At 37.6% G+C, this 22,676-nt stretch overlaps 4 protein-coding genes and 1 pseudogene across 5 annotated transcripts; 1 reads left to right on the top strand and 4 right to left on the bottom strand.

Moving 5' to 3' along the window:
• Nucleotides 1-396: 396 nt before the first annotated feature.
• LOC111777482 (serine/threonine-protein kinase UCN-like) lies at nt 397-2,078 on the bottom strand. Its single transcript, XM_023657107.1, has one exon. It carries the CDS (start codon nt 1,938-1,940, stop codon nt 630-632), a length of 1,311 nt encoding a protein of 436 aa, XP_023512875.1. The 5' UTR covers nt 1,941-2,078; the 3' UTR covers nt 397-629.
• A 3,076-nt stretch (nt 2,079-5,154) lies between these two features.
• On the bottom strand, nt 5,155-7,915 carry LOC111777806 (AP2-like ethylene-responsive transcription factor PLT2). Its single transcript, XM_023657526.1, has 11 exons — nt 7,867-7,915; nt 7,573-7,772; nt 7,093-7,468; nt 6,936-7,018; nt 6,807-6,815; nt 6,628-6,716; nt 6,451-6,524; nt 6,322-6,372; nt 6,148-6,224; nt 5,457-6,059; nt 5,155-5,363 (listed from the first exon to the last, which is right to left on the bottom strand). The coding sequence occupies exons 2-11, from the start codon at nt 7,724-7,726 to the stop codon at nt 5,155-5,157; spliced, it is 1,725 nt and encodes a 574-aa protein (XP_023513294.1). The 5' UTR covers nt 7,727-7,772; nt 7,867-7,915.
• A 2,861-nt stretch (nt 7,916-10,776) lies between these two features.
• On the bottom strand, nt 10,777-12,527 carry LOC111777895 (annotated as a pseudogene).
• Nucleotides 12,528-12,736: 209 nt separating this feature from the next.
• LOC111777894 (zinc transporter ZTP29) lies at nt 12,737-18,324 on the top strand. Of its 2 annotated transcripts, none has more exons than XM_023657625.1 (12): nt 12,737-13,016; nt 13,927-13,985; nt 14,578-14,670; nt 14,773-14,862; nt 14,961-15,039; nt 15,144-15,199; nt 15,488-15,544; nt 15,826-15,866; nt 16,457-16,524; nt 16,825-16,881; nt 16,974-17,091; nt 18,061-18,324. In XM_023657625.1, the coding sequence occupies exons 1-12, from the start codon at nt 12,953-12,955 to the stop codon at nt 18,104-18,106; spliced, it is 828 nt and encodes a 275-aa protein (XP_023513393.1). In that variant the 5' UTR covers nt 12,737-12,952; the 3' UTR covers nt 18,107-18,324. The 2 variants fall into 2 exon arrangements, with proteins under 2 accessions (XP_023513393.1, XP_023513394.1); XM_023657626.1 differs by having other exon boundaries at nt 13,001-13,016; nt 14,591-14,670.
• A 1,967-nt stretch (nt 18,325-20,291) lies between these two features.
• On the bottom strand, nt 20,292-22,380 carry LOC111777780 (zinc finger protein WIP2-like). Its single transcript, XM_023657493.1, has 2 exons — nt 21,765-22,380; nt 20,292-20,836 (listed from the first exon to the last, which is right to left on the bottom strand). Exons 1-2 carry the CDS (start codon nt 22,320-22,322, stop codon nt 20,387-20,389), a joined length of 1,008 nt encoding a protein of 335 aa, XP_023513261.1. The 5' UTR covers nt 22,323-22,380; the 3' UTR covers nt 20,292-20,386.
• Nucleotides 22,381-22,676: the final 296 nt, after the last annotated feature.

Genomic DNA, 22,676 nt, shown 5'->3' with positions numbered 1-22,676 from the left:
TTTTTCTAATAATTACATCATTTCTTTTGTTTCATCCCCTTCTACTGCCACTTACATTAATTAATACAAATATAAAATAAAAACGCATCAAATTCTTTCCTTGCTTTACGAGAATAGCCAACACGTGAATAATCATAGATTTGCATTTCTGCCTTACCTTTCGCTACCAATTTTCCATTTATGATTATAAATTTGAAAAGGAATAAAAATAAAAATTTATATTTAAAAGGGTATTAGAAAAAATTATTTTTTGTGGCAAACTTAACATTGAAGAAAACAAGAACAATTCTTGTTTGGATGAATTATAAGAAACGTCAAGGAATTTGATTCCCTCTCCCCTTTCATAGGGAAGGAAACGCATAAGGCATTACATAAAGGGGAAATTAAAACTCGGGGGGGAAAACACGCGCCTCCCTAGCGCGTGATATTCCTTCCATTCAATTACATTAAGCATTCATGATTTAGTTGCTACCAAATGAATCTCTACCTTAACAACGCATTAGTGTTTTTATCAATTTTCACGTTCGTCTACTGGCGGGTTATTCCATTTATGTACACTAAAGTCTAAAACTACACAAACAGGCCAAAGAATATCGAACTCTTACGCGTGCAACCCCGCCACACGTGTGTCAGAACTCCGTCAAACACTTGTTGTTGTTATTCTCCCAACTGAAGGAGGTCGACGGAGTTGACGACGCCGATGGTGGAAACGAAGCCGGGGATCTCTGTCTATGGAAGTATTCCGTTATACCCACACCACCGAGCGCTGGATTCTTCGTCAACTCCGTTTCTTCGTCAGGGGGTAAAAATGGCGGACGCATGACCTCCGTTAATAGGTCCCACTTAACGCCGTTAAAAAACGCATGCTCTTTGATCTCACATGCGCCGCGTACGTACCCTAACCGCCTGGTGGGGTCCTTCACTAGCAACCGTTCGATTAAATCCGTTAAATCCGAACGCTTTCCGATCAACTCCGGAGCTTTCAACAGAACGTTTCCAAACGTCTCTTTCCGGTTCTTCCCCTTAAACGGCGTCGTCCCGTAGAGCATCTCGTACGTGAGAATCCCCAGGGCCCACCAGTCGACGGCGAATTCATGTCCCTCGCCTCGAACGACCTCCGGCGAAATATACTCCTCTGTTCCGACAAACGAGTTCGACCGCTCGCCGTTGGAGAAACTCGGCTTCCGACGGCTCACAGGGCTAACCCGAGCCAATTTAGCCTTCCTTGACCCGTCTCTAGCAATGGAGGTCGCCATGAACCATCGCGTCAATTTCCGCCGGTTTTTTTGCCGGACGACCACCGTCGGCTTCTCGTGGCCGGAGTTATCAAGCGAGACGACGTCATTTACTGTTCTGCGAGTCAAATTACGCGACAAATCAAAGTCCGTGAGGGTAACGTGACCCGATTGTTGAATCAATACATTCTCCGGCTTCAAATCTCGGTAGACGATGCCCAGGCTATGGAGGTGGTCGAGCGCACAGACTATCTCGGCCAAATAGAACCTGATGACGGCGGGCGAGAAAACCCGGTCCATTTGACGGTGACGCAAGACGTTAAGGTCGCCGCCAGAACAGTAGGGAAGGGCCCAGCCCAAAAATTCGTCGGACTCGAAGGAACCGATAATGTGGGGGAGGAAGGGGTGGGGTTTAGGGAAGGACAAACGAGAAAGAACCTGAATCTCCCAACGGGCTCGGCGCTCCGCGTCGAGCTTGGAGACAAAAGAGGATTTGTCGACGACCTTGAGAGCAAAGGGGAAATGAGCAGGGTCATCGGCAAGGCGGTGGTGGACGAGGAAGACGGTCCCCATGGCTCCTTTTCCGAGTACCCTGAGGGCCCCGAGACTGTGAAGATCGAGGTCTGGCGCGGATGGGTGATCCAAATCCATGTCTAAGCTTGGGAGGAAAGAGGATGGAAGGAAAGAGAGATGATTGATTGGCATTTATAGGAGGGCATTTGGGTTTGTTGGTATTGGGCGTATTTTGCGCCTTTTTTACGCTCCTTTTGGAGTTTCTCACACTTCAGTTACTACTACGACTCCCTTCTCTCTTCAGCTAAGCTACATATATTTTAGTTTTAGCATACAGAGATTATACACTCCTTTTTCCTTCATTAAGGGATATTAGTGACATGATAATGGGAAAAAATAAATAGTGAGAAAAGGCAGCCACCCAGCCGTAGAGATGTGTTGAGGAGTGTCATGAGCTGGTTAAAGTGAAGAATTTCAAAATTTAAAACAAATACTGGGGCACACGTGTAGCCCATAAAAACAGGGGAAAAAAAACAAAAAAGATTGGTCGTTGATCCGAAGGGCTATAGCGGTATCGATATCAGAGATGGGATGACATTTCACATCTCCCATTTCACAAAACATGCCTCCCCATTCCGTCCTACCTATCTGTTTTTGCAGTTCGACTAGTCTCATATTAACTAATTAAAGTCTCACATTAATTAAGTGAAATATCGTGTATTTATAAATAAAAACCCACCTCAAAAATTTAATTTGAAATTTTGGCACCAAGACAACATGGCACAATAGAAGCAATGTTTTTTAATTCACACGGCCTTGTCTTCTTTCTTTGTCAATTCTATATTTGAAATTGAATTAAAACTACTCAAATAGTGAATGCATTGTCAAGCAACTAATCCCTTAAAAACCGAAAGCCATCAACAAAGTTGAGTAGGGAACGCATAGGCTATAGGATTAGGTTATCCTCTATTATTAAATAAAAACAAAATTATTTAAAATTTAAAAAAGTTAAATACTTGGTATATGATATGATATGATATTATAAAACTAATATTACATTTCATGTGTCTATGATTTTATCAGATTTTTTATAATTTTTATATTGTTTTGGTTCAAATCAGTGACTGAATTATATGTAATTAGAAATTGAGGGTGAAATATGATATAATATGAATTTTTATTAAACATTTTATTTTCCCGCAACCAAAAGGTTTAATTAGCATCTGTTAGAAAAAAATAGCATATAATTTAAAGGATGGGACAAAAGAAAAAGAAAAGGGCATCAGCATGTGTGAAACTAATAAAGTACATTTTGTAAGCAACTTTGAATTAATTAATGAGCTACATAAAGGAGGTCTATATATACAAAATTCAGACTCCCAAATGTCTTTTTCACCCTTTAGGCTGTCCTCGACTGAAATTTTAATTAATTTAGGTGCCGCCCTTAATATTTTACATTTTATAGAAATTAAAATATTGTAATAATCACTGTATGATCAATAAAATAACAATCATTCAACCAACGTTAAGAAGAAGAAGAAGAAGAAGAAGAAGAAGAAGAAGAAAAAAAGCTACCGAAACGCATTGGATTTATATGTATATATATAATGAAATTTAAGAATATATATGTGAAATATAATTAAGAGTAGTAAATAGAAAAGGAAGTGATAGATTTTTAGGGACAGAAAAACCCCACTTATTATTGTTTATGGAAAATCATAAAATGTATTCCTGTCGGAGCATCATTTGGTTTTTGGGCGAAAAACTAAATAGAGAAATTAAAAGGTAAAAGCTAAATACACTTTGGTGTTGCACTTGTCGGCCATGATTTCACCATTAAAAAAGATCGTCCCTTTTTGTTTCTCTGTTTTTCAATTCTATTTCCTTCTATATAATAGGCCTTAAAATGTTTATAAATGTCTAACTTAAATATTTGAATTTATTTATTTATTTAAAAAAGTATGGAAATTAATTTATGATATCTTATAGGAAAGAAAAAAGAAAGTGAGTGGATAATGGGCTATAAGTGGGAAGCAGCACAAAGGCCACCTCCCCAAATATTTGACCGTATCGAGTTCAAATATCGGGTACACTTACTAATCATTTTATTGCATTATGATTCCAATTTATAGGTTGATTTTGGTAGGATATGATAGGATATTGTGGTGTATGGTGTCACACGAGTACACCATCATAGCTGCCTGCATCACATCAACTTGCTTGACTTTATATATTTATAATACATGCGAGTGTGTATTAATTGCTGGAATGATGCACTGCCCAAATATAATGACTGAAAACCCTTTTTCTTTTTCTGCAATTTGTAATTATTATGATGACGCCAATTCTTCATTATTTACTCATTCCCATTTAATTCAATAATTCAACCATTATTTACATTGTACTAACCCAATTATTTTTCCAATTTGGAAGTAATATTTTTATGAATGAATATTAGTGGGAATTAATTAGGAGATTAAATGAATGTAGGTATCCAGCCCACATAAGTTTTGGGCCATCAGAATAGAAGCTTGTTGTGGTTGTTGTTAGGCGAATGACGAAGGAGTTGGAATAAAATGGAGAGATATAGGCGTCAAGAACAGGTTAAATATAAGAACAGGTTAAATATAAGAACAGGTTAAATATAAGAACAGGTTAAATATAAGAACAGGTTAAATATAAGAACAGGTTAAATATAAGAACAGGTTAAATATAAGAACAGGTTAAATATAAGAACAGGTTAAATATAAGAACAGGTTAAATATAAGAACAGGTTAAATATAAGAACAGGTTAAATATAAGAACAGGTTAAATATAAGAACAGGTTAAATATAAGAACAGGTTAAATATAAGAACAGGTTAAATATAAGAACAGGTTAAATATAAGAACAGGTTAAATATAAGAACAGGTTAAATATAAGAACAGGTTAAATATAAGAACAGGTTAAATATAAGAACAGGTTAAATATAAGAACAGGTTAAATATAAGAACAGGTTAAATATAAGAACAGGTTAAATATAAGAACAGGTTAAATATAAGAACAGGTTAAATATAAGAACAGGTTAAATATAAGAACAGGTTAAATATAAGGGTCATGGATACAGTCATTACAAACACACAAACACATCTTCAAATATTTAAGAACCACTTTTTTATGCTTTTATCTTCTCCGCCGCTACTTCCCGTCACCGTCGCCGATGCTGCCGCTGTGTCTATGTTCTTCTCAAGGAAAAAAACACACATTCCGTTACTCTTAAATACTTTTAAGAGTTTACATTTGGAAAATGGAATCCCAGTTCTTAATCAATAACCCCAAAAAAGGAAGCAAAGAAAAAAAAAAAAGAAAAAAAGAAAAAATACACCCTCCCCCCCTCCACCGCATTAATAATTCGTTATAATCATATATCAATCGTTCCACATGGAGAAAACCCCAGGGTTAGAACCCTGTACCGAATCCCCCGACCAGCTACCATACCCACCAGCATTAGGCGGCATATCATAGTCAACCTTAACCAGTGCGTATTCTTCAGCTGGGGCGCCGTTGTTCGCGGTGGCCGATGTAGAACCCATCCCAAATGCATTCCCAAGATACCCTCCATTACTATTATTATTAGGATTCTCAAAATGATTCGCACTGGACAACGCATTATTGTTGTTGTTACTACTCTCCAAATTAGACCCTCCCCCGCCGCCACCGCCGCCCATGTTGATCATCCCATGGAGCAAACCCGGATGGTTATGAAGATAGCCACCACCAGCGCCGCCGTAGAATTGATGGTTGTTGTTGTTGTTGTTGTTGTTAGGATAAGGGGCATTATCAGATTGGTGGTGGTGAAGCTGGAGTTGGGTGTGCATGTAAGTAGAAGAGTGGTGAAAGGAGGAGGGATCGTTGGTGTATTGAGAAATGTCGTGGTGGTTTTGAAGAGAGAGGAAAGGCTGGGTTTGAAGGTGGTGGTGGTGGTGATGGTGATGGTGGTCCATATTCAAATTAGGCTGTTGGAGTAGAGGGTAAGAGGGTTGTTGTGGTTGTTGTTGTAGCCTGTGATTGGAGGAATTACTAGAGGATGATGAGCTTCCATATTGGAAAGAGGAGGAGGAACCAAGCGCAATCATTTCGTCCCGCTTTCGAGACGACTCGATGGCTTGTGCCTCTTTCAGACGTTTGGCAGCACCGCCGCCTATTGGGAGCGTGTTGCTCTCTAGTATGCTTTTCACGTCGTAACGGCTCATGTCAAAGTTGGTGACTGCATTAAGCCCTCTGAATTTTATGGCCGCTATGTCGTATGCCTCTGCTGCCTCCTCTTCCGTGCCTACAACCCATACCAACATCCATCCATCCATCAAAACTATACCATAACAAAGATATAAAGTTAACAACTAACTAACTAACTAACTTACTGAAGGTTCCCAAATAAAGATCTTTGTTTCCTGCCACTCTGCCAATCCTAGCCTGCCATCTCCCATGCTGGTGGTGCCTATTTTAACGCCCACACATATATATATATTTATATACACTTAATTATATAGAGTTCCTGTGATGAAAAATAAAATAAAATAAAATAAATATTGAACCTTGTAACTCCACGATACATTGACGCGCCCCTTGAAAACCCACTACTCTTCCTGAAATCAAACATACGTATGCTTAGAACAAATCTGAAGAGGAAACAATGATAGAACTAAAAGTAGAAGTAGAACCACCTTCTAATGGAAGCCACAAATTCTTGTCTTGTCATGTGCTTCATTTCCTCAACTTCCTTCTCGTAGTTACTAATCTGCAAAAAAAAGAAAAGAAAAAAATAGTTCATGAAATTTGGAAATGTTATATAATAATAACAACATGAATGTTAAAAATTAGTGTGAAAAGTGGTAGATTACAGGAAAGTTGGTGGTGGTGGATGTTCCCCAATACTTCAATGCAGCAAGATCATAAGCCCTAGCTGCTTTATCTTCTTTGTCATACCCACCTGCCCATCATTTCAAACAAATAATTTAATCCTCAATTACAAATTAAATATATAGACAGGGACAGTGATGGGAACAAAAGTAACACTCACCCAAATAGACTGCTCCACAGATGATGGCAGAGACAAAGATCAGCATGTAAGAAAGTCAAACAAAGTTAGGTGCAGCCTTTATAACTTTTTTTTTTTTTTGTTTTTGTCTAATTTAAAAAAAGGTTTCACCTTGGCGACCCTTCCTCGACTGCCCTTCCCTCCTGCAACTATTATCCCATAAATGTGCTTCATACCTTCCCGTCCATCTATGCCTACAATTTACCGTACAAAGGCTCAGATTAAGTCACAAATTTAACATAGCATCACACCCATAACCATTCAATACCTGGTCACTCCGCGATAAATTGAAGTCCTTTGCCCAAAAGTGTCCAAAGTTCTTCTAGGAGTGACATCGAGAGTGGTATTATTGTTTGCATTGTCAGGGGTGGAGCTGGTTTCACAAGTAGAGGGCTTCCCACTGCCCATTGAAAGTGTCAAAGACTGCAAGCTGTTGGAGTTATCTTGAGGGTCGTAGTTAGTAGTAGAGTCCATATTGATAGGAGAAGCCGCGGGTGTTGGGTGTTGTTGAAGAGGAACCAATCTTGTGATTGGAAACAAGTAATCCGTATCATTCGCTTCATGAATTTGATTAAACCCAATGAGATCTGCCTCATTTTCTGCCTTGCTTACGCCTAAAAAGTCTGCTACTTTCGGAACTTCACCTCNAAAAAAAAAAAAAAAAAAAAAAAAAAAAAAAAAAAAAAAAAAAAAAAAAAAAAAAAAAAAAAAAAAAAAAAAAAAAGAAATATAGGATGAAAATGATTACCGTGGGTTTGAAATGGGATATCCATATTGTCATTCTCCAAATTTCCCAAAGAGAAGTGATGGGCATGAGTTGGTGTTTGAAGATGTGGAGGCAAAGAGGGATTAGTGGGTGAAAGTGGAAAGGAAAGCCAATTGTTGGAGTTCATGGATCCCATATTCGTCTCCTACTTCTTATTCTTCTTATTGTTCTTCTTGTTCAGCCTGAAAAAATGGGGAAATTCCATTGCAACAAAGTAATATGAGAGAAGAGAAAAGCAAGAGAGTTGAGATAATATATAGAGGGGATTAGGGTTACCCTTTAAAAAGAGTGTAGATTAGGGTTTGGTTGTTTGTTAAGGGCTCGGAAGAGAAGCATGTAATTGAGGAGACAGAGTGAAAAGGTGGGGAGGAAGGGGAAGAGGCTAAAAAGAGAATTTGAGAGAGATACAAAGTACTTAATTTAAACAAAAATGAATGAATTAATTAAGCATTTATTATTATTATTATTATTATTATTATTATTATTATTATTATTTAGAGAAGAAGAGAGAAGAAGAGAGAAGAAGAGAGAAGAAGAGAAAGGAAGAGAAAAAGAAGAGAGAAAAAGAAGAGAGAAAAAGAAGAGAGAAAATGGTGTTGTAGTATGGTGTTACCCTTTCCAAAGCATTTGAAATAATTATATATAAAGAAGAAGGTTACATTATTTTAGTTGAAGTTGAGATCCTTGTGTCTGCACACTCAGACAAATCCTCAACTCCAACTGCAAAAATCCAATCTTTCTCTCTCTCCCTCTCTCTCTCTCTCACCAACTTGGAATATTGGAACTCCCGTCCTCGATCTCTTCAATTATGACTCCTCAAACCCCAGCATTGCCACACTCAAAAATCATATCTTTCTCTCTCTCTCTCTCTCTCTCTCTCTCGAGATAAATACTATTACGTAAACTTTCAATCTCTCTCTCTCCTTCATATCACATATCATATCATGTTCACTTGAAAAAGGGTTTTATCGGTTTAGAAGGATGAAAGAAAGAAACCCACCTGCATGGGACGTATTAAGTTTGATGTGGTGGTGAAAGGGTTAGTCCGTAGTTGAAAACTAGAGCATGGGGTGTGAGGAATATGAAAATGGAGGGAGGGGGGGTTGAGTGAAATTAATAAAAGCAAAAAAGAATCAGCGGGACTCCCCAAGCTTAAATATGTTGACCACCTAATCGGTATTCGGACCCCTCAAAGACCCCCCAAGAACAATCACATTCTATATATATATATATTAAAAAAGAAAAGGAAGGGTTCATTATTATTATTATTATTATTATTATTTTTCTCGTTTCCGGATATAATAAAAAGAGAAGAATTGGAAAGGAAATCCATGTGTAGGTAGGTATGGTCCTGACAAACCTCTCCAGTGTCAGGGAAGAAAGAGTTAAAAGCTGAGAATTTGTTTGTTCTTAGTTAGTAATGCAAGTTTGCGTTGACTGACTCAGAATGCAAGTGTGAAAGTAAATGGGTTTGTTTGTTTGTTTGTTTGTTTGTTTGTTTTGATTGATTGATTGTGTATGGGAAAAGGGGTTTAGAGGAGGGGGAAAAAAGGATAGGAAGAGTAAATAAGAAGAGGAGAAGAGGGCGTTTATGGAGAAACAGGCACACGAGAACCCATACATCAAAGGGAAAAAGTATTTGGGGGGACACTTTCCCGATGCCTACTGGGAGGAATCGCCGGGAAAGTGCTCGTGTCGCCTCGAATCCAAACAACCCATCAAACCAATTCTTCTATTCATATTCATATTCTATTCAACATTTTGGGTTAGGGTTAGGGTTAGGGTTAGGGTTAGGGTTAGGGTTAGGGTTTCATCACAAACGCTTTGCTTTACTGCCTTCTTTCACTCTCGTCCATCTACACCTATTACTATTTCATTCAAACCTCAATTACATTTTTACTTTTATTTTCAAAGTTTTAATTATTTCTTGGGATATACTAAAGAAAATAAAAGTTTCTTGGGATCATTCATAATGGCCACATTAATTAGAGCAATCTTAGTATTAGTCTTCATAGTACCCATAAAAATACATATAAAAAACCAGCATCAATTACTCATAAATTATTTGATTTACAAACATATTTATATTTCTAATCACAACATCAATGTGTTCATCATGTCACTTTTATTTATTTCGATAGAGATGGATTAAGAAACTAAAATTGCATCAAATCCCGAGTTATATTCAGCTCTCGACCACCGGTGGACAAAATGGTAATTAAATTGTAGTGTTTGGACCATGTTTGAGTTTACAAATTTATACATAGAATGATGGAGTAATTTGATGAAGAAGGAAATAGAAGTGATGAGATTTGATTATTTAAAGATGTTGAGAGCAAGTTGCATGACAGGCGGTAAGAAAAAATGAGGTCGACAGAATTGGAAGGTGAGTTCAAAATTGTTAATTCCCACGAGACATGCATCTTGGAAGGGCATGTGCATCGCATTGTCTCGTTCTATGCAATTCCCACAAAACAAAACTAAACAAAACTAAACAAAACTAAACAAAACTAAACTCAACCCAACCCAACCCGTTGCTTCCTATAATTATTATGTTTATATACATACAATGCTTCTTCACTTCTCCATTCTTTTCTACATTTTGGTATATGCTATGCTATGCATTCTTTCACAGTTCATCAATTCTTCACAAACCTGGAGGACCACTCCTAATTTAACTATGCAATTATGTTTATACTACAACTAAATAATTTGATCTTGTCTCCTTGGGACGTGCACTTCAAATCTCAAGCTTATTCATATATAATAAACCAAACATCAAAGAAGATATATATAACACTTCATCAAACCCATTTCTTGGGCTGTAAAACAAACCTGCAACTAACCCAACTGTGTGCACACCTCATTGTTTCAGCCCATTGGCGATCCTCATGTTTTCTGAATACAACTCAAAACCTTCTTTTCCTTCTTCCTTCTTCCTTTCAACTTGGAAACCAAAACCAGAATCTTTCTTTTGCGCTGCAAAAAATACTTTCCACAAAACATTATCTGACATTCACAATCGTGCTCGAAGTTTAATGCAAATTAACAGGCTATGCTTAATGAGAGATCAAGTTTTCAGCTTGAAGCTTCTATTTTCTATTTGTCTCCAAAAGTAATTTCAGCTGAACTTATTTCGATTGGTAGTTCAGCCGAGAACAAGGAGGGAGAAGATTCCCAAGTTGATGCAAGACCAGAACACAGCTCAGATATATTGTAACTGTAATCTCATCAACATATATATGAACATAATGCGAGAATACATAGATTTGCAGCAAATCAGAAGCCATCTCACAGCTGGATATGAATATCAATTTAGGACGCATACTTGTACTGAGAAATCTAGATCTTATCGAGCTTCTGGGCTTTGACAACAGGGTTGGCTTTCGATACGGCATTTTGAGCAGCCATGTGGTAATCAAAGGGGCAGTCTTGTTTGTCAGATTAACGATGAAGTGTACAAAATACATTACCACACCGACAATTGAACCCGGTTAAACCAACACGCTTGTTGCAAGAGTTGCAACGTTTTGGACCCTCATTTTTTGGTTTCTCACCTTCCACAGATCCCATTGCTGGCATCGTATGTGATTGACTAGTCTTTGGTTCCACAGAAATGGCATCATTGCTAACACTTTCGAGCACTTCCTTAAAGCTACTAGACGATCCAGTGACAAAATTTTCAACAGATGAAGCAGCAAGCTTAGCCTGATCTTGTTTCAGCATCACGTCTTTATGACACTTGGAGCACATGTTCTTAGTGGCTGCACTACCGAAGAAGCCACAGTTGTTGATGCACAGGAAAGGACCCTCCGGATGAGCTTGGCATCCAGCCTCATGATGGGAATCCATCTTTTAGAGTATACTGCATTAAAATCACTCAAAAAAAATACTCAAAAAGCAAAGAAGATGCAATTTTAAACAAAAAAGGCAAAGAGTGGTGCACAATGCTTAAGGTTGGTGAACATATTGTATTTCTTGTCGTTCGTACCCTGTTAATATTCAAAACTCAGGAATCTTTCTCATGTCCCAGTTTGGAATGGATGATGCATAGAAAGAAATTATAGTTGAAGGAAGTAGGAAGCAATATATTCAGAGATTGGCTCCAAATACCAATTATCATTTACGCCTATAAACTTCTATATATATCACTCTGGTTCTCTCAACTCACAACTATTCCAAAAGTATACCACAAGACATTGATATGATAAGTTTATGCTGGTAATCAAAAATTCTTTACAAAATTCTTTACGGCCATGCTTCATCTTGAAATGAACTAATGCTAGATAGGCTTGAAATGAGATAGTTAGACCAATGTCCTGTCTGGAGATTGGAAACAACAAAGTACTATACCACATTCATCTTTCAGCCATTGAACTTTTAAGCAGAGTAAGTAGGATAAAAGAAGATGGAAATCAGCAAGCCTAAGTTCCAATCTCTTCAGATACCCCTCTCCCATCCTTCGTTGAAGAATTCTTAAACCTCTGTTCGCCAATAATTTGAAGCTTAATTTCATAACCACTGCCATGTTCTCTACATTTCTAGCAACCCAACTGTATACAAGACTTGTAATTCAATCACCATATAGAATCATATGAAGTTTGAATACGTTTCAATGGCATACACAGCTTGGCAACACCACGAAACACCAATCAGTAGCCAACAAAAATACTAAAAAAAAAATAACCCCACTCTGTTTGTACATAACAACAGAACAACACAGTTCAAAAGTTTCACCAGCGAAAGGAGCATTCAAAGAAGGCAACAGGAGGAACAGACCATAAGCCCTAACCTGACGAAGGATATATCCGAGAGACGAATCTTTAATCTCGATCGAAGAACTCAGAATCCCATGGGAAGTATAACCAACCCCGGCTTCTAATGTATATAATAATATACAATGAAACGACAAAAGAAAATCAGGGTCGAGGTGGAATTACACAGATAATATTTGGATAGAGCAAGGTAACCGAAACCCAAACTGAAACAAAAAGTGCGAACTTTCTTGAACGATTTTCCTAAACATCTTTTCTTCTCGCCAGCGAAGATTCTCACACGCGCGCACTCGCGCACTCAAATTCCTCTAATCCATTTTGCAACTAAAGAAGACAACAAAATAGTTTTCTAGTCCTATTATATAGTGCTTCTGTAGCGGCGGCAAGTTCCTCGCCGCTTGCAGAATTCAGTCATCTGCTTCAGTTGCGCGCGTAATATCTCTTCAACATTTCTCTCTCGATTGTTAGCTTTCTGTCGCCAATTTCTCTGAATTTGGAAGGTTTCCAAAGCCCTCGAGTCATTTTGGGGGTTCCATACTCTTCTCACCAACGCCTTTGAATCCGGGATACAACTCTAGAAGACCTCCATGGCTTCTCAGGTGTTGGTAGCTCTTGCACTTTCGCTTGTGGGGGGATTCAGTACTTCTCTAGGTTAGTCAAGTTTATTCTCGTTATATGCTCTGTGGCTCTGGTTTCAATTCAGAATTATCTCATGGATTCTTAGCGGACCTCACTGGATACTTGGCTGGGTTTTCTTTTCTTCCTTTCTTGTTTCTTTTTTTATTTTCGTTTGTTCTTCATTCTTGGTTATCTTTGGTTACACTTTGAAGTATTTGTCAATTGGGCCTTGAGACCAAATTTAATATGAAACGTTTCTTGGATTCGATATGTCAAGAAGTAAACAGATGTTTGGCAAATTAGTTGTGGTTGATTGTTCTTTATCTAGTCTTTACAGTCTCGAAATCGTGAATGTTATATGGTTAGAATATATCTATCTGGTTATGAGGTTTTGAAGTCGGCTTTTGAGAATCCTGGGAAAATTACTGCTGTTCTTATATAGATGATCGTTTTCTAGTTCTGAGTTCTTAGAACTCAAGGACACAGTTGTATAACCCTATAGAACAGATCTTGTACCATTTTCTTCATTGCTGAAAACCCAGTTACCCCCGTTTTTGTTCACCGGCTACAGTGCCCATTCTTGTAGAGAAGAGCACTTCAAAGTCATATTCTCACGGCCTTGTTGAATTCATTCATTGGTCTCGTATGATTAACTTGTAATTTCTATTTTCCACAACTTCTTTTGTTTCATTGTGTGAAATTAGTTTTATGAGTCCTGTTGTACACAATCGTTACTTCCCAACTTTCCATTATCCATGCTTAATTTTGACAAAGAAGAACCAGCACGGTCTCTTTCCTCTCTCTCTGTACGGGGCTTGGAACTTAATTATTTACAATTTTAGTGGCATAGTGTCCATATCGAGCCTTGACACCTTCATATCACTTCTGGTCCATCAGCATTTTAAAGCATCAGACTCATTTCTATTCATAACATTTGGAACAGGTGCACTTTTTGTGATTCTTAGCGGAGCCCCAAATTTGAAGATGCTCGGTCTTTTACAGGTGATGCTTGGAGGTTTCCTTTTTTGATTCTTTTGGGGATGGGGGATCGCTTTTTAGCATAAATCAATCCTAGAATATTGATCATTGGTGGTGATGAAAGGCTAAACGTTTTCTTATCTGTTATTTTTACTTCGTTGTCCATGAAAATTGAATACAAATTTCACCCTTACCTTATCGTTACTATATGATTATATCATTCCTTACAGCTCGGTGTGCCTATGTGGGACCATGTGGATTCTTCCTCAATCTCTTTAGAAAATTTTAAAATAAAAAAAGAGAGGAAAGGAAAGAAAGAAAGTGTAAAATTAGATTAGAAAAAGGAAGAAGAAGAAGAAGAAGAAGATGAAGAAAGGGGCACTGCCTTACCTTTAACGAAGGTGGAAACTGTGCCTTTTCTTCTTCTCTCCTGTTCCTTTTCCCCATCTTCGAAGGAATGGAATATTTTCTGAGATTGAATCCAACCTGTAGTAATTTAGCATGAATTTTGGAGTGTTGTTAAATACATCATTTTGTTACCATGTGGGCATTAACTTATATGTTAAAGTCAGTTCCACTCTATGGATTAGTCTAAATCACCGAGTCTGAAATGCAGGGCTTTGCTGCAGGTTTAATGTTGAGCATTTCGTTCCTGGATTTAGCTCATAATGCGATTAACTCAATTGGATTCTTAAAAGGAAATCTTTGGGTAAGTAATTATTCAGCATTTCATCTGATACATGTCATGAGTCTTTATTGAATGATTTCAGTACTTGTACATTCATGAAGTGTCTTTTTATCCGTACTGCAGTTTTTTGCAGGTGTTATCTTCTTTGCATTTGTTGCTCATTTTATCCCAGAACCCACACTTGCTCCTGGTTCAGATAGCAAACGTAAGAAGGTTGTAATTATTCTTTAAACTCACTTTCTGCTCGGTAAAGCATTCTTAGAAAGAGTAATATTAATTTCTCTAGAGTTTGACTCTATGTTGGATAATAGGACGAGGATGAAGGGGGGAAGGACATTATGAAAAAGCATCGCCGTCAGGTTCTGTTCAGTGGCATAATAACAGCAATAGGTATATACATATACAACTGTCATGTATAAATGGTACAAGTTTATATTCTCTAACAATTTGTCCAAGAAGTAAGAACATCGTTAATTTAGTCTAATGAAATGCAGGAATAAGTTTACATAATTTTCCAGAAGGAATGGCTGTTTTTCTTGGATCAATTAAGGTACACCTCAGCATAACCCTTCTTAAATTGAAATGGGATAATGTAGTTTGATCTCAGTTTAAAGAACTCAAATAATAAACTTCATAAAAGGTATTTATTTTCTGCTTAACAAAACTGTAAATGCCTTCATGTTGGAATGTTGCTTATTCATTTATATTAGAAGCATATGACATGAACGAGCCCTATTGAATTCAATATTTTCATTGGTGATAGTTAAAATTTTGGTTTTTCTGAGCCCTATTGCTTATAATTGCTGACACCAATCAATTTCTTTTTAATTTTATGTAGGGCCTTCGTGTTGGTCTAAACTTAGCCTTAGCCATTGCCTTGCACAACATACCAGAGGTATTTATTTTCTTGTTACATAGCCTACATTATGCTTTTCTCTGGAAATAGGTGTCCATATCATTTTTAGCATTTTTCTTCATTGGATTACCTGGACTTAATAACCTGATGCTGGGTGCAACCAGATAGTATTTGAATAAATATTTAGTAGTGCCTCTCGTTGGTATGATTCTATCCATCAGTTTATCTGGGCTTTGATTGACGCTGGTGGGATAAAAATTTAGGGAAATGCCACATGGAAATTATCTATGTTAGGTCTTGACTCTTGTAATATTATGCAGGGTATAGCTGTTGCGCTTCCTGTTTATTTTGCTACACAGAGGTTAGTGAATAATTTGAGTTTATGTTATGAATTGGGGTAACTCAAAATTTTCATGCTTTCGTTAATCATTTCCTCTCATATGAAATGTGTTGTCGACTGACTCAATTTCCAATGAATTTCCCTCAATCAAATTGTAAGTTTTAGAAACATTTAGATGATGGGTTCAAGTTTTGTTGTTGGTCACCTACGAAATTTTTACCCCAAATATTGTTAGTTCAAGCCGTTGTCATTACCTCTCAAGTCTTCCAAGCCCACTACTAGCAAATATTGTCCTTTTTGGGCTTTCCCTTCTGGACTTCCCCTCAAGGTTTTAAACACTGAGCGATGTGTCAGTCAGGACGTTGAGCCTCCAAGAGGGGTGGATTGTGAGATCTCACATCGGTTGGAGAGGAGAATGATGCCTTATAAAGGTGTGGAAACCCCTCCCTAACAGACGCGTTTTAAAAACCTTGAAGGAAAACCCGAAAAGGAAAGCCTAAATAGGACATATCTGCTATTTGTGGGCTTAGACTTGCATGTTTTTCACATCTTTACCTTGTCCAATTTAAAGGGTTGAATATGGTTAATTTCTTGTTGTTTTTTATGCTCAGCAAATGGCAGGCATTCAAGTTGGCTACTCTCTCTGGTTTTGCTGAGCCCCTCGGTGTTGTAATTGTAGGTAAGTCCAACTGCACTAAAGAGACGCTGAATCTAGATGTTCTTTCGCTGAAAATGTAAGCTGGATTTCCAAAGTGTTACGCAGCATTATTATAATGTAAGAGTAAGTGCCGTCAGTGATGTGTGAACATCAAGTTTAGATAGTGATATCATTTACTGGCTTAAAGTATGATCTATTTCGACCAAATGCATTGATAATACTGGCAGATTTGTTATATGGTGTTTAAATTGGGACTTGTATAACCAATGCCTTGAAGGGGACACATGGAATGTTCAGTATTTAACTGCATTTTTTCTGCAGCCTACTTATTTCCAAGCAGCTTGAGTCCTGAAATTCTGGAAGGTCTACTAGGATCTGGTATGGCAAAACAGAGTACTTGAATAGAAATTGAAGGAAGACATTTTTAATCTTTTGGACATTGTTTTATTCTATTTATTTCATGCTTTCAGTTGGCGGAATAATGGCGTTCCTAACTCTGCATGAAATGCTGCCTTTGGCATTTGATTATGCTGGACAGAAGCAAGCTGTGAAGGTCGTCTTCTTAGGAATGGCTTGTATGTCTGCAAGGTAAGAAAACATGGGAATAAGTAGCCGACCATCTTGATGCATTACTCCTTTTCTTTTCCTGCATTTTAAACAAATTTTTCCATTAAAATTCACAGCCTTCTATGTAGTTATGTTAATGACAATCTGCTCTGGTATCCATTAAAATTTGAACTGATGAAAACAACTTAACCTTATGATCCTTGCTGAGGTGAAAGTGAATTAACTTTTTAAATTCCCCCTATTGCTTTCTACCATGGATTCTGTTTCAATGTGTGACATCTCACATTAGTTGGAGAGGAGAACGAAACATTCCTTATAAGTATGTGGAAACCTCTCCTAGCAAACGCATTTTAAAAACCTTGAGAGAAAGCTCAAAGAGGATAATATCTACTAGTGGTGGGCTTGGACCGTTATAAATGGTATCAGAGCTAGATAATGGGCGATGTGCCAGCGAGGACGCTGAGCTTCCAAGAGGGGTGGATTGTGAGATCTCTCATCGGTTGGAGAGGGGAACGAAGTATTCTTTATAAGGATGTGGAAATCTCTCCCCAACAGATGTGTTTTAAAAATCTTGAGGAGAAGCTCGGAAGGGAAGGCCCAAAGAGAATAATATTTGCTAGCGGTGAGCTTGAGTTTTTATGGAATGCTAATGATTATTGCTTCAATTCCACTTTCACTCTTGAGCACCCTGCCTCCAGGGAAGGAGGAAAATGGAAGCCAGAGTAGTAAAAAACGAAAGATTCTTTGAACAAGGGTAATTCACCCAGGTTATTGCCTGATGTCGAATAATTTTGTGAAAAGCATACTTGAAGTAGTTACGAGCTTTCACTTGCTAAATCTTGAATCTTGTTCATTTGTTAAGGGATAAAAAAGAAAATGAAAGAAAAACAGTTGGTTGGACGCGCATTTGGCTCTTTCAACAATATGCTGCTTTGTTCTTTCTACTTGATTTATAATGTATCTAATGTCACAATCTCACTGGTTTTGCAGTCTTTATTTTCTGGAAATCAGCCTGCCGGAGGATTTGAGCTTGTAGTTACCTGTCTCTTCTGTTCCTTGCCATTTCTGTGTTGTAAATTTTCTGGAAAAAAATGAACATGGGGAATAAAGGGTTACCATTTCTGTGTTACTTGTCATTTGCCTCAACAAGCACACAGCCCCCTTCCATAAAAATGCCAATTCCGTGTAAAAAGTTGAACTCTTCACCTTATCAGAGTGAAAAATGAATGTAATTGGTTTACTTGTTGATCTCAATTCTGTGTTCATTCTCGTATCTATGCTTTATTTGGATGGCCCCATCATTCTCTCTTACTTTCTGATATGTGACCTTATGAAGAGAACAACTTGTTAAAATTTTCTTCCTTAGGACCGTCCAAGTTTTTAGCTGAGAGGGCCTGTGGGCTTGCATCTCAAAGGAAAGCAAATGCAAATTGAAAGATGTGCAGACGGAGAGCAGGAGGGATTCCAATCTTGTCAACTTTAACAAAGTGGGCATAATAATAATAATAATGGTGCGTCAAGAGATTCATGGGATTGAAGCTGTCTATTCCCATAACTTTCGTGAGGCTCATTTGATTGTATTTTATTCAAAGTTGGATAAAGAAATTAAAGTGACTCAACATGATCAAAACCTAAGAAAGAGAGAGAGAGAGAGAGAGAGAGAGTGTGTGTGTTTTCATCCAAGAAAAGATACAGAAAGCAAAACAAAACTGAAGCTTTATTGGGAAGAGGAAAAAGAAACCTTTTAGATTCAACAATGTTTCAACAGTGGATGGACCGATCATTCAATTCACACTTCATAGGACCCAACTATTAAGAGATGCAAACCCAACATCCAAAGCAACCCCATGCATATTTGTCTGTATGTAGTTTAAGATCATATTATATACATATATCTTAAAAGCTCTTAAAGGCATCAAAATCTGGTTTGGGAAAAAGGGCATCTTTTCGATTAATCAAAAAGTAGATTAATAATAATGGGTAAGTTTTTTACTTTTGTGTTTCCTCTTACTCCCTTTTCTCTTCTACGTTCCCCAGTTGCATGCTTTCCAACATTTGACATTACGGAACAGAACATTTGAAAGAACAAGAGATGAAAGATTTAAAATTAATAATATTTGAACCTTAAGAAGAAAAACGGAAAAAGAAAAAAGAAAAAAGAAACATGGATCCATCATGTCTGAATGGCAGACAGATGGTTATTAGCGCTGCGACAGAACACTGGAAATGTACAGATTTAACAAAGAAAAGAAAAGAATCGCATATATTTATACTTAGTTCTTTTACTGTTGTGTTAAATCACCATTCATTTGTACTTTCAAAATCTCTATCCCTTAATAACTACTGCAACCTATTTCTTATTCTAACACTCCTCTTTCCCTCTTTCCCTCTTTCCCTCTTTCCCTGAGATGACATCTCAATAAACCCTTCTCTCTCCCCTGTCTCCCACATCATCAAATCCTCCATATATCCCACAATCCCTCCCCTTAATAAACCCTTTTATTCCTTTCCCCCATTGCTGCACTAAACTCTTTTAGCTGCCTAATCTTTAGTTCCTCTAACTAAGTTTTTTTTCACCCTGAGTTGAGTTGTGGTTAACTATGATCACTGAAGCTCACCTAAAGGCCTAAATCATGGAGGGAATCCAATAATTTGGTGTGTGGGAGAGATGTAATTTTTAGTGATCAAGAAAGGAAACTTAAGATGGGCGAGTTGTGTGTTGAAAATAAATGTTTGAGTTGCGTGTAAGCGATGCCTTCATGTTTTGGACGCAATGCCTTTGTCCTTTACACCATTCCCCAATCATTCAAGAAAAAGAATGAACCGTCGAAGCTTTTAAATGAGTACCTAGTTTTGGCTATCTTGTATCATACCTAATTACATCAAACCATCCAAACCAATTTATCCTCTACTATCATATCATATCATATCTAACTAGTACACTTTAACCCTACCCATATCCAAGAATAGTACAAAAATTGAAGCACACCAGTCCTACCTATTGTCTTCTTTGAGTTTTTTTCTTTTGAGTTTTCTCTCCAGATTTTTAAAACTCATCTGTTCGTGAGAAGTTTCCACTCCCATATAAAATGTTTCGTTCTACTCTCCAATCAATGTAGTATTTCACATAAATTATTGGATTATTGGGTTTGAATGAAAATGAGGATAGAAGAATAAAACCCTAGCCATATCCAAGAATATAGTGAAGGCACTTAATTGGTGAAAAGAACAATAATTGAAAATAACTCCAACTTGACAGTACAAGCAAAAAATTGAACCCAGGCAGGTGGCACAATAAACATTTGGCATTATCATATCAATCTCCATTCCTTAGAGACAAGTCATTATCATGTTCAATCTCAGAAGCTGCCTCATCATCTTCGTCAAAAGAGTCAATCCCATAAGCTGCATGGCCATGTCCAAAGGCCTTGATGTGATCTTTGAGAGACCTCTTGTGCTTAAAATCAGAGCCACAAGTGCAATGCCAAAGCTTCCCACAATTCTTCTCGTGAGTTCTCCAGTCCCCTCTCACAGCAAAGGCCTTCCCACATTTTCTACATGTAAATGGCTTGATTCCATGCTTTCTTTTGTAATGCGTTTGAAGGGTTCTGAAGTCTTTCAATGGCTTGGACCTTGGATGGTCTATGTTGTTTCTGCACCCTGGCGCACAGCAGTAACATGGCAGCCTAAGCATCGCTGTTGGTTGTGTTCCTCTTAGTGACTGTGGCCCTTTTCTGTATTGAGATCCATGCCCCCACATATGCATCTGCCAAATTACCCCATGATCTTCAGATAGGGTTTCAAATCTTAATTATTTTATGTATATATTTATGGGGGTTTCTTTTTTTTCTTCTTCTTCAAACATTTGGTTTGAAATTAAACACAGAAAAGTTGTTGCACTGACAGAATATGATCATGTTCATTTCCCTTGATACAAATTTTCTTGTATATATATCATAACTCTCTGTCTTTTTAGGCAAAAGATTCAGGAGTTTTCAACGTCATAAATGATATCCGACCTCCGAATCAATTATGGTGGTCAAAGGGAATTGGAAAAGCAAAAAAAGGGTTTCGTTGTTCTCGAAAACGTGGGATTCCTCCTTTTGGTGTTGAATTAGCTACAAATACTTGGAGCAAATAATTTATGAGTTAGATTTCAGACGACTGCCAAAGTTTACTAAATTACACGAAGTTCAAAATGTCAAAAGAGAAAAATGGGTGCTGTGTTGTTCAATCACATAAAGATGGAGGATTTACTGATGTTATTCTGAAATAGACCAGGGGAAGATTTGTTCTGATCTTTTGAAAATCCCCAAAACTAGAATAACCATGCACCCAAAAGATATATGTCATGACTTACGAGTTAATTAACCAAAATCTCATGCATGAAACTTGATCACACATACACCTAATGAGAAATCTCATGAGAGAAAAAGGAAAAAAAAAAAAGAAAGGGGGCCCTAAAGGGTCTGCAAATATATGTATATATATTCTTTATCCTAGTCACTCACTCCAACATATCAAACAAAAAACAAAAGCCAAAGGCTGAAATCAGTCTAGAAATTTGCAAAAGAGTAGGAGGCATATGGCGTAAAGAAGAAAATTTTGGTCTTTTTCAGCAATATTATGAAAATGAATCAGAAAGGTGAAGAAGGACAAAAATCCCATCTGGGTTTTGGTTGATTTGATAGTACCTGCATGTTGTTGTATCTGTTGAAGGTCTTGAAGCAAAGAGGGCAAGAGAAGTGAGTTGGACCAATCAGAATCTGAGCAGGAGTGGGAATCCAATACTGACCCTTGTTGAGTCCAGCAGTAGAGGAGGAGTAGTAGTTAGGAACAACAACAGGGACAGCTTCTTGTTGGTCTTCCTTGTCTGAGATCTCAGTTGAAGAGAGCCTCAAAATCAGATCAGAAGAAGGAGGAGTTGGAAGCCCTAAATGCAAAGCAACAGTAACGCTCTCCTCCTCCTCATCCTCCTCGTCTTCACAAGGCCTACAGGAGTGATGTTCTTGATCATGCCTTGCAGGGCTCAAGCTTAAAAGGGGAAGGACTCGAGGGGAGGAACAAGAATCAGGAGAAAATGATCCATGGGTTGTTGTGAATGAGGAGGAGGAGGAGGAGGATGTGTTTTTTAGGGTATTGTTATCATTAGAGTAAGAAAGAGAGAAGAGATCATGATAAGGAGAGTAAGATTTAGAAGAAGAAGAATAAGAAGAAAAGTAGGGGTGAAGCATGGAGTAGGGATCAGTCATGCTTGTTGATGGTTATGCTCCGGAGACTGTTTACACCCTCATATATATATATAGGAGAGGGAGGGAGAAAGAAGTGATTGAAAGTTAATAAGATAGAAGAGATTGGACAAATCACACCGAAATTAAAAGAGATAAAATAAATAAAAGAGGAACTCCCAAGTGAGTGGAAGAAAGGACAAGGCCAAGATCACTTGCCAGAATGACTAAACAATCAGAAAAATAAAAATACCAAACAAAGGGTGAGAGAGAGAGAGAGACACACATAGATATCACAAGTCTTGGGATTTGAAAGAACAAGCGACTCATTGAACAGTGTGAGCAGTGTGAAAAGGGCATAAGAAAAAGGCTTAAATT

This window comes from Cucurbita pepo, chromosome LG16, assembly GCF_002806865.2.
Source record: "Cucurbita pepo subsp. pepo cultivar mu-cu-16 chromosome LG16, ASM280686v2, whole genome shotgun sequence".
NCBI lineage: Eukaryota > Viridiplantae > Streptophyta > Magnoliopsida > Cucurbitales > Cucurbitaceae > Cucurbita > Cucurbita pepo.
Note: the sequence above shows the minus strand (reverse complement) of the source record. Positions and strands in the feature narration are given on the sequence as shown.

Excerpts from the sequence above, each read along its gene's own strand:
- LOC111777482 (XM_023657107.1), bottom strand. The coding sequence starts at position 1,940 with ATGCCAATCAATCATCTCTCTTTCCTTCCATCCTCTTTCCTCCCAAGC.
- LOC111777806 (XM_023657526.1), bottom strand. The coding sequence starts at position 7,726 with ATGGGATCCATGAACTCCAACAATTGGCTTTCCTTTCCACTTTCACCC. Across the intron at positions 6,225-6,321 it reads ATGTATCGTGGAGTTACAAG|GCACCACCAGCATGGGAGAT; the intron begins GTTCAATATTTA and ends GCGTTAAAATAG. Across the intron at positions 5,364-5,456 it reads TTTGCTCCATGGGATGATCA|CTAATAATAATAGTAATGGA; the intron begins ACATGGGCGGCG and ends ATTTTGAGAATC.
- LOC111777894 (XM_023657625.1), top strand. The coding sequence starts at position 12,953 with ATGGCTTCTCAGGTGTTGGTAGCTCTTGCACTTTCGCTTGTGGGGGGA. Across the intron at positions 13,986-14,577 it reads AGATGCTCGGTCTTTTACAG|GGCTTTGCTGCAGGTTTAAT; the intron begins GTGATGCTTGGA and ends TCTGAAATGCAG. Across the intron at positions 16,882-16,973 it reads GGAAGGTCTACTAGGATCTG|TTGGCGGAATAATGGCGTTC; the intron begins GTATGGCAAAAC and ends TCATGCTTTCAG.
- LOC111777780 (XM_023657493.1), bottom strand. The coding sequence starts at position 22,322 with ATGACTGATCCCTACTCCATGCTTCACCCCTACTTTTCTTCTTATTCT. Across the intron at positions 20,837-21,764 it reads ACAGATACAACAACATGCAG|ATGCATATGTGGGGGCATGG; the intron begins GTACTATCAAAT and ends GTAATTTGGCAG.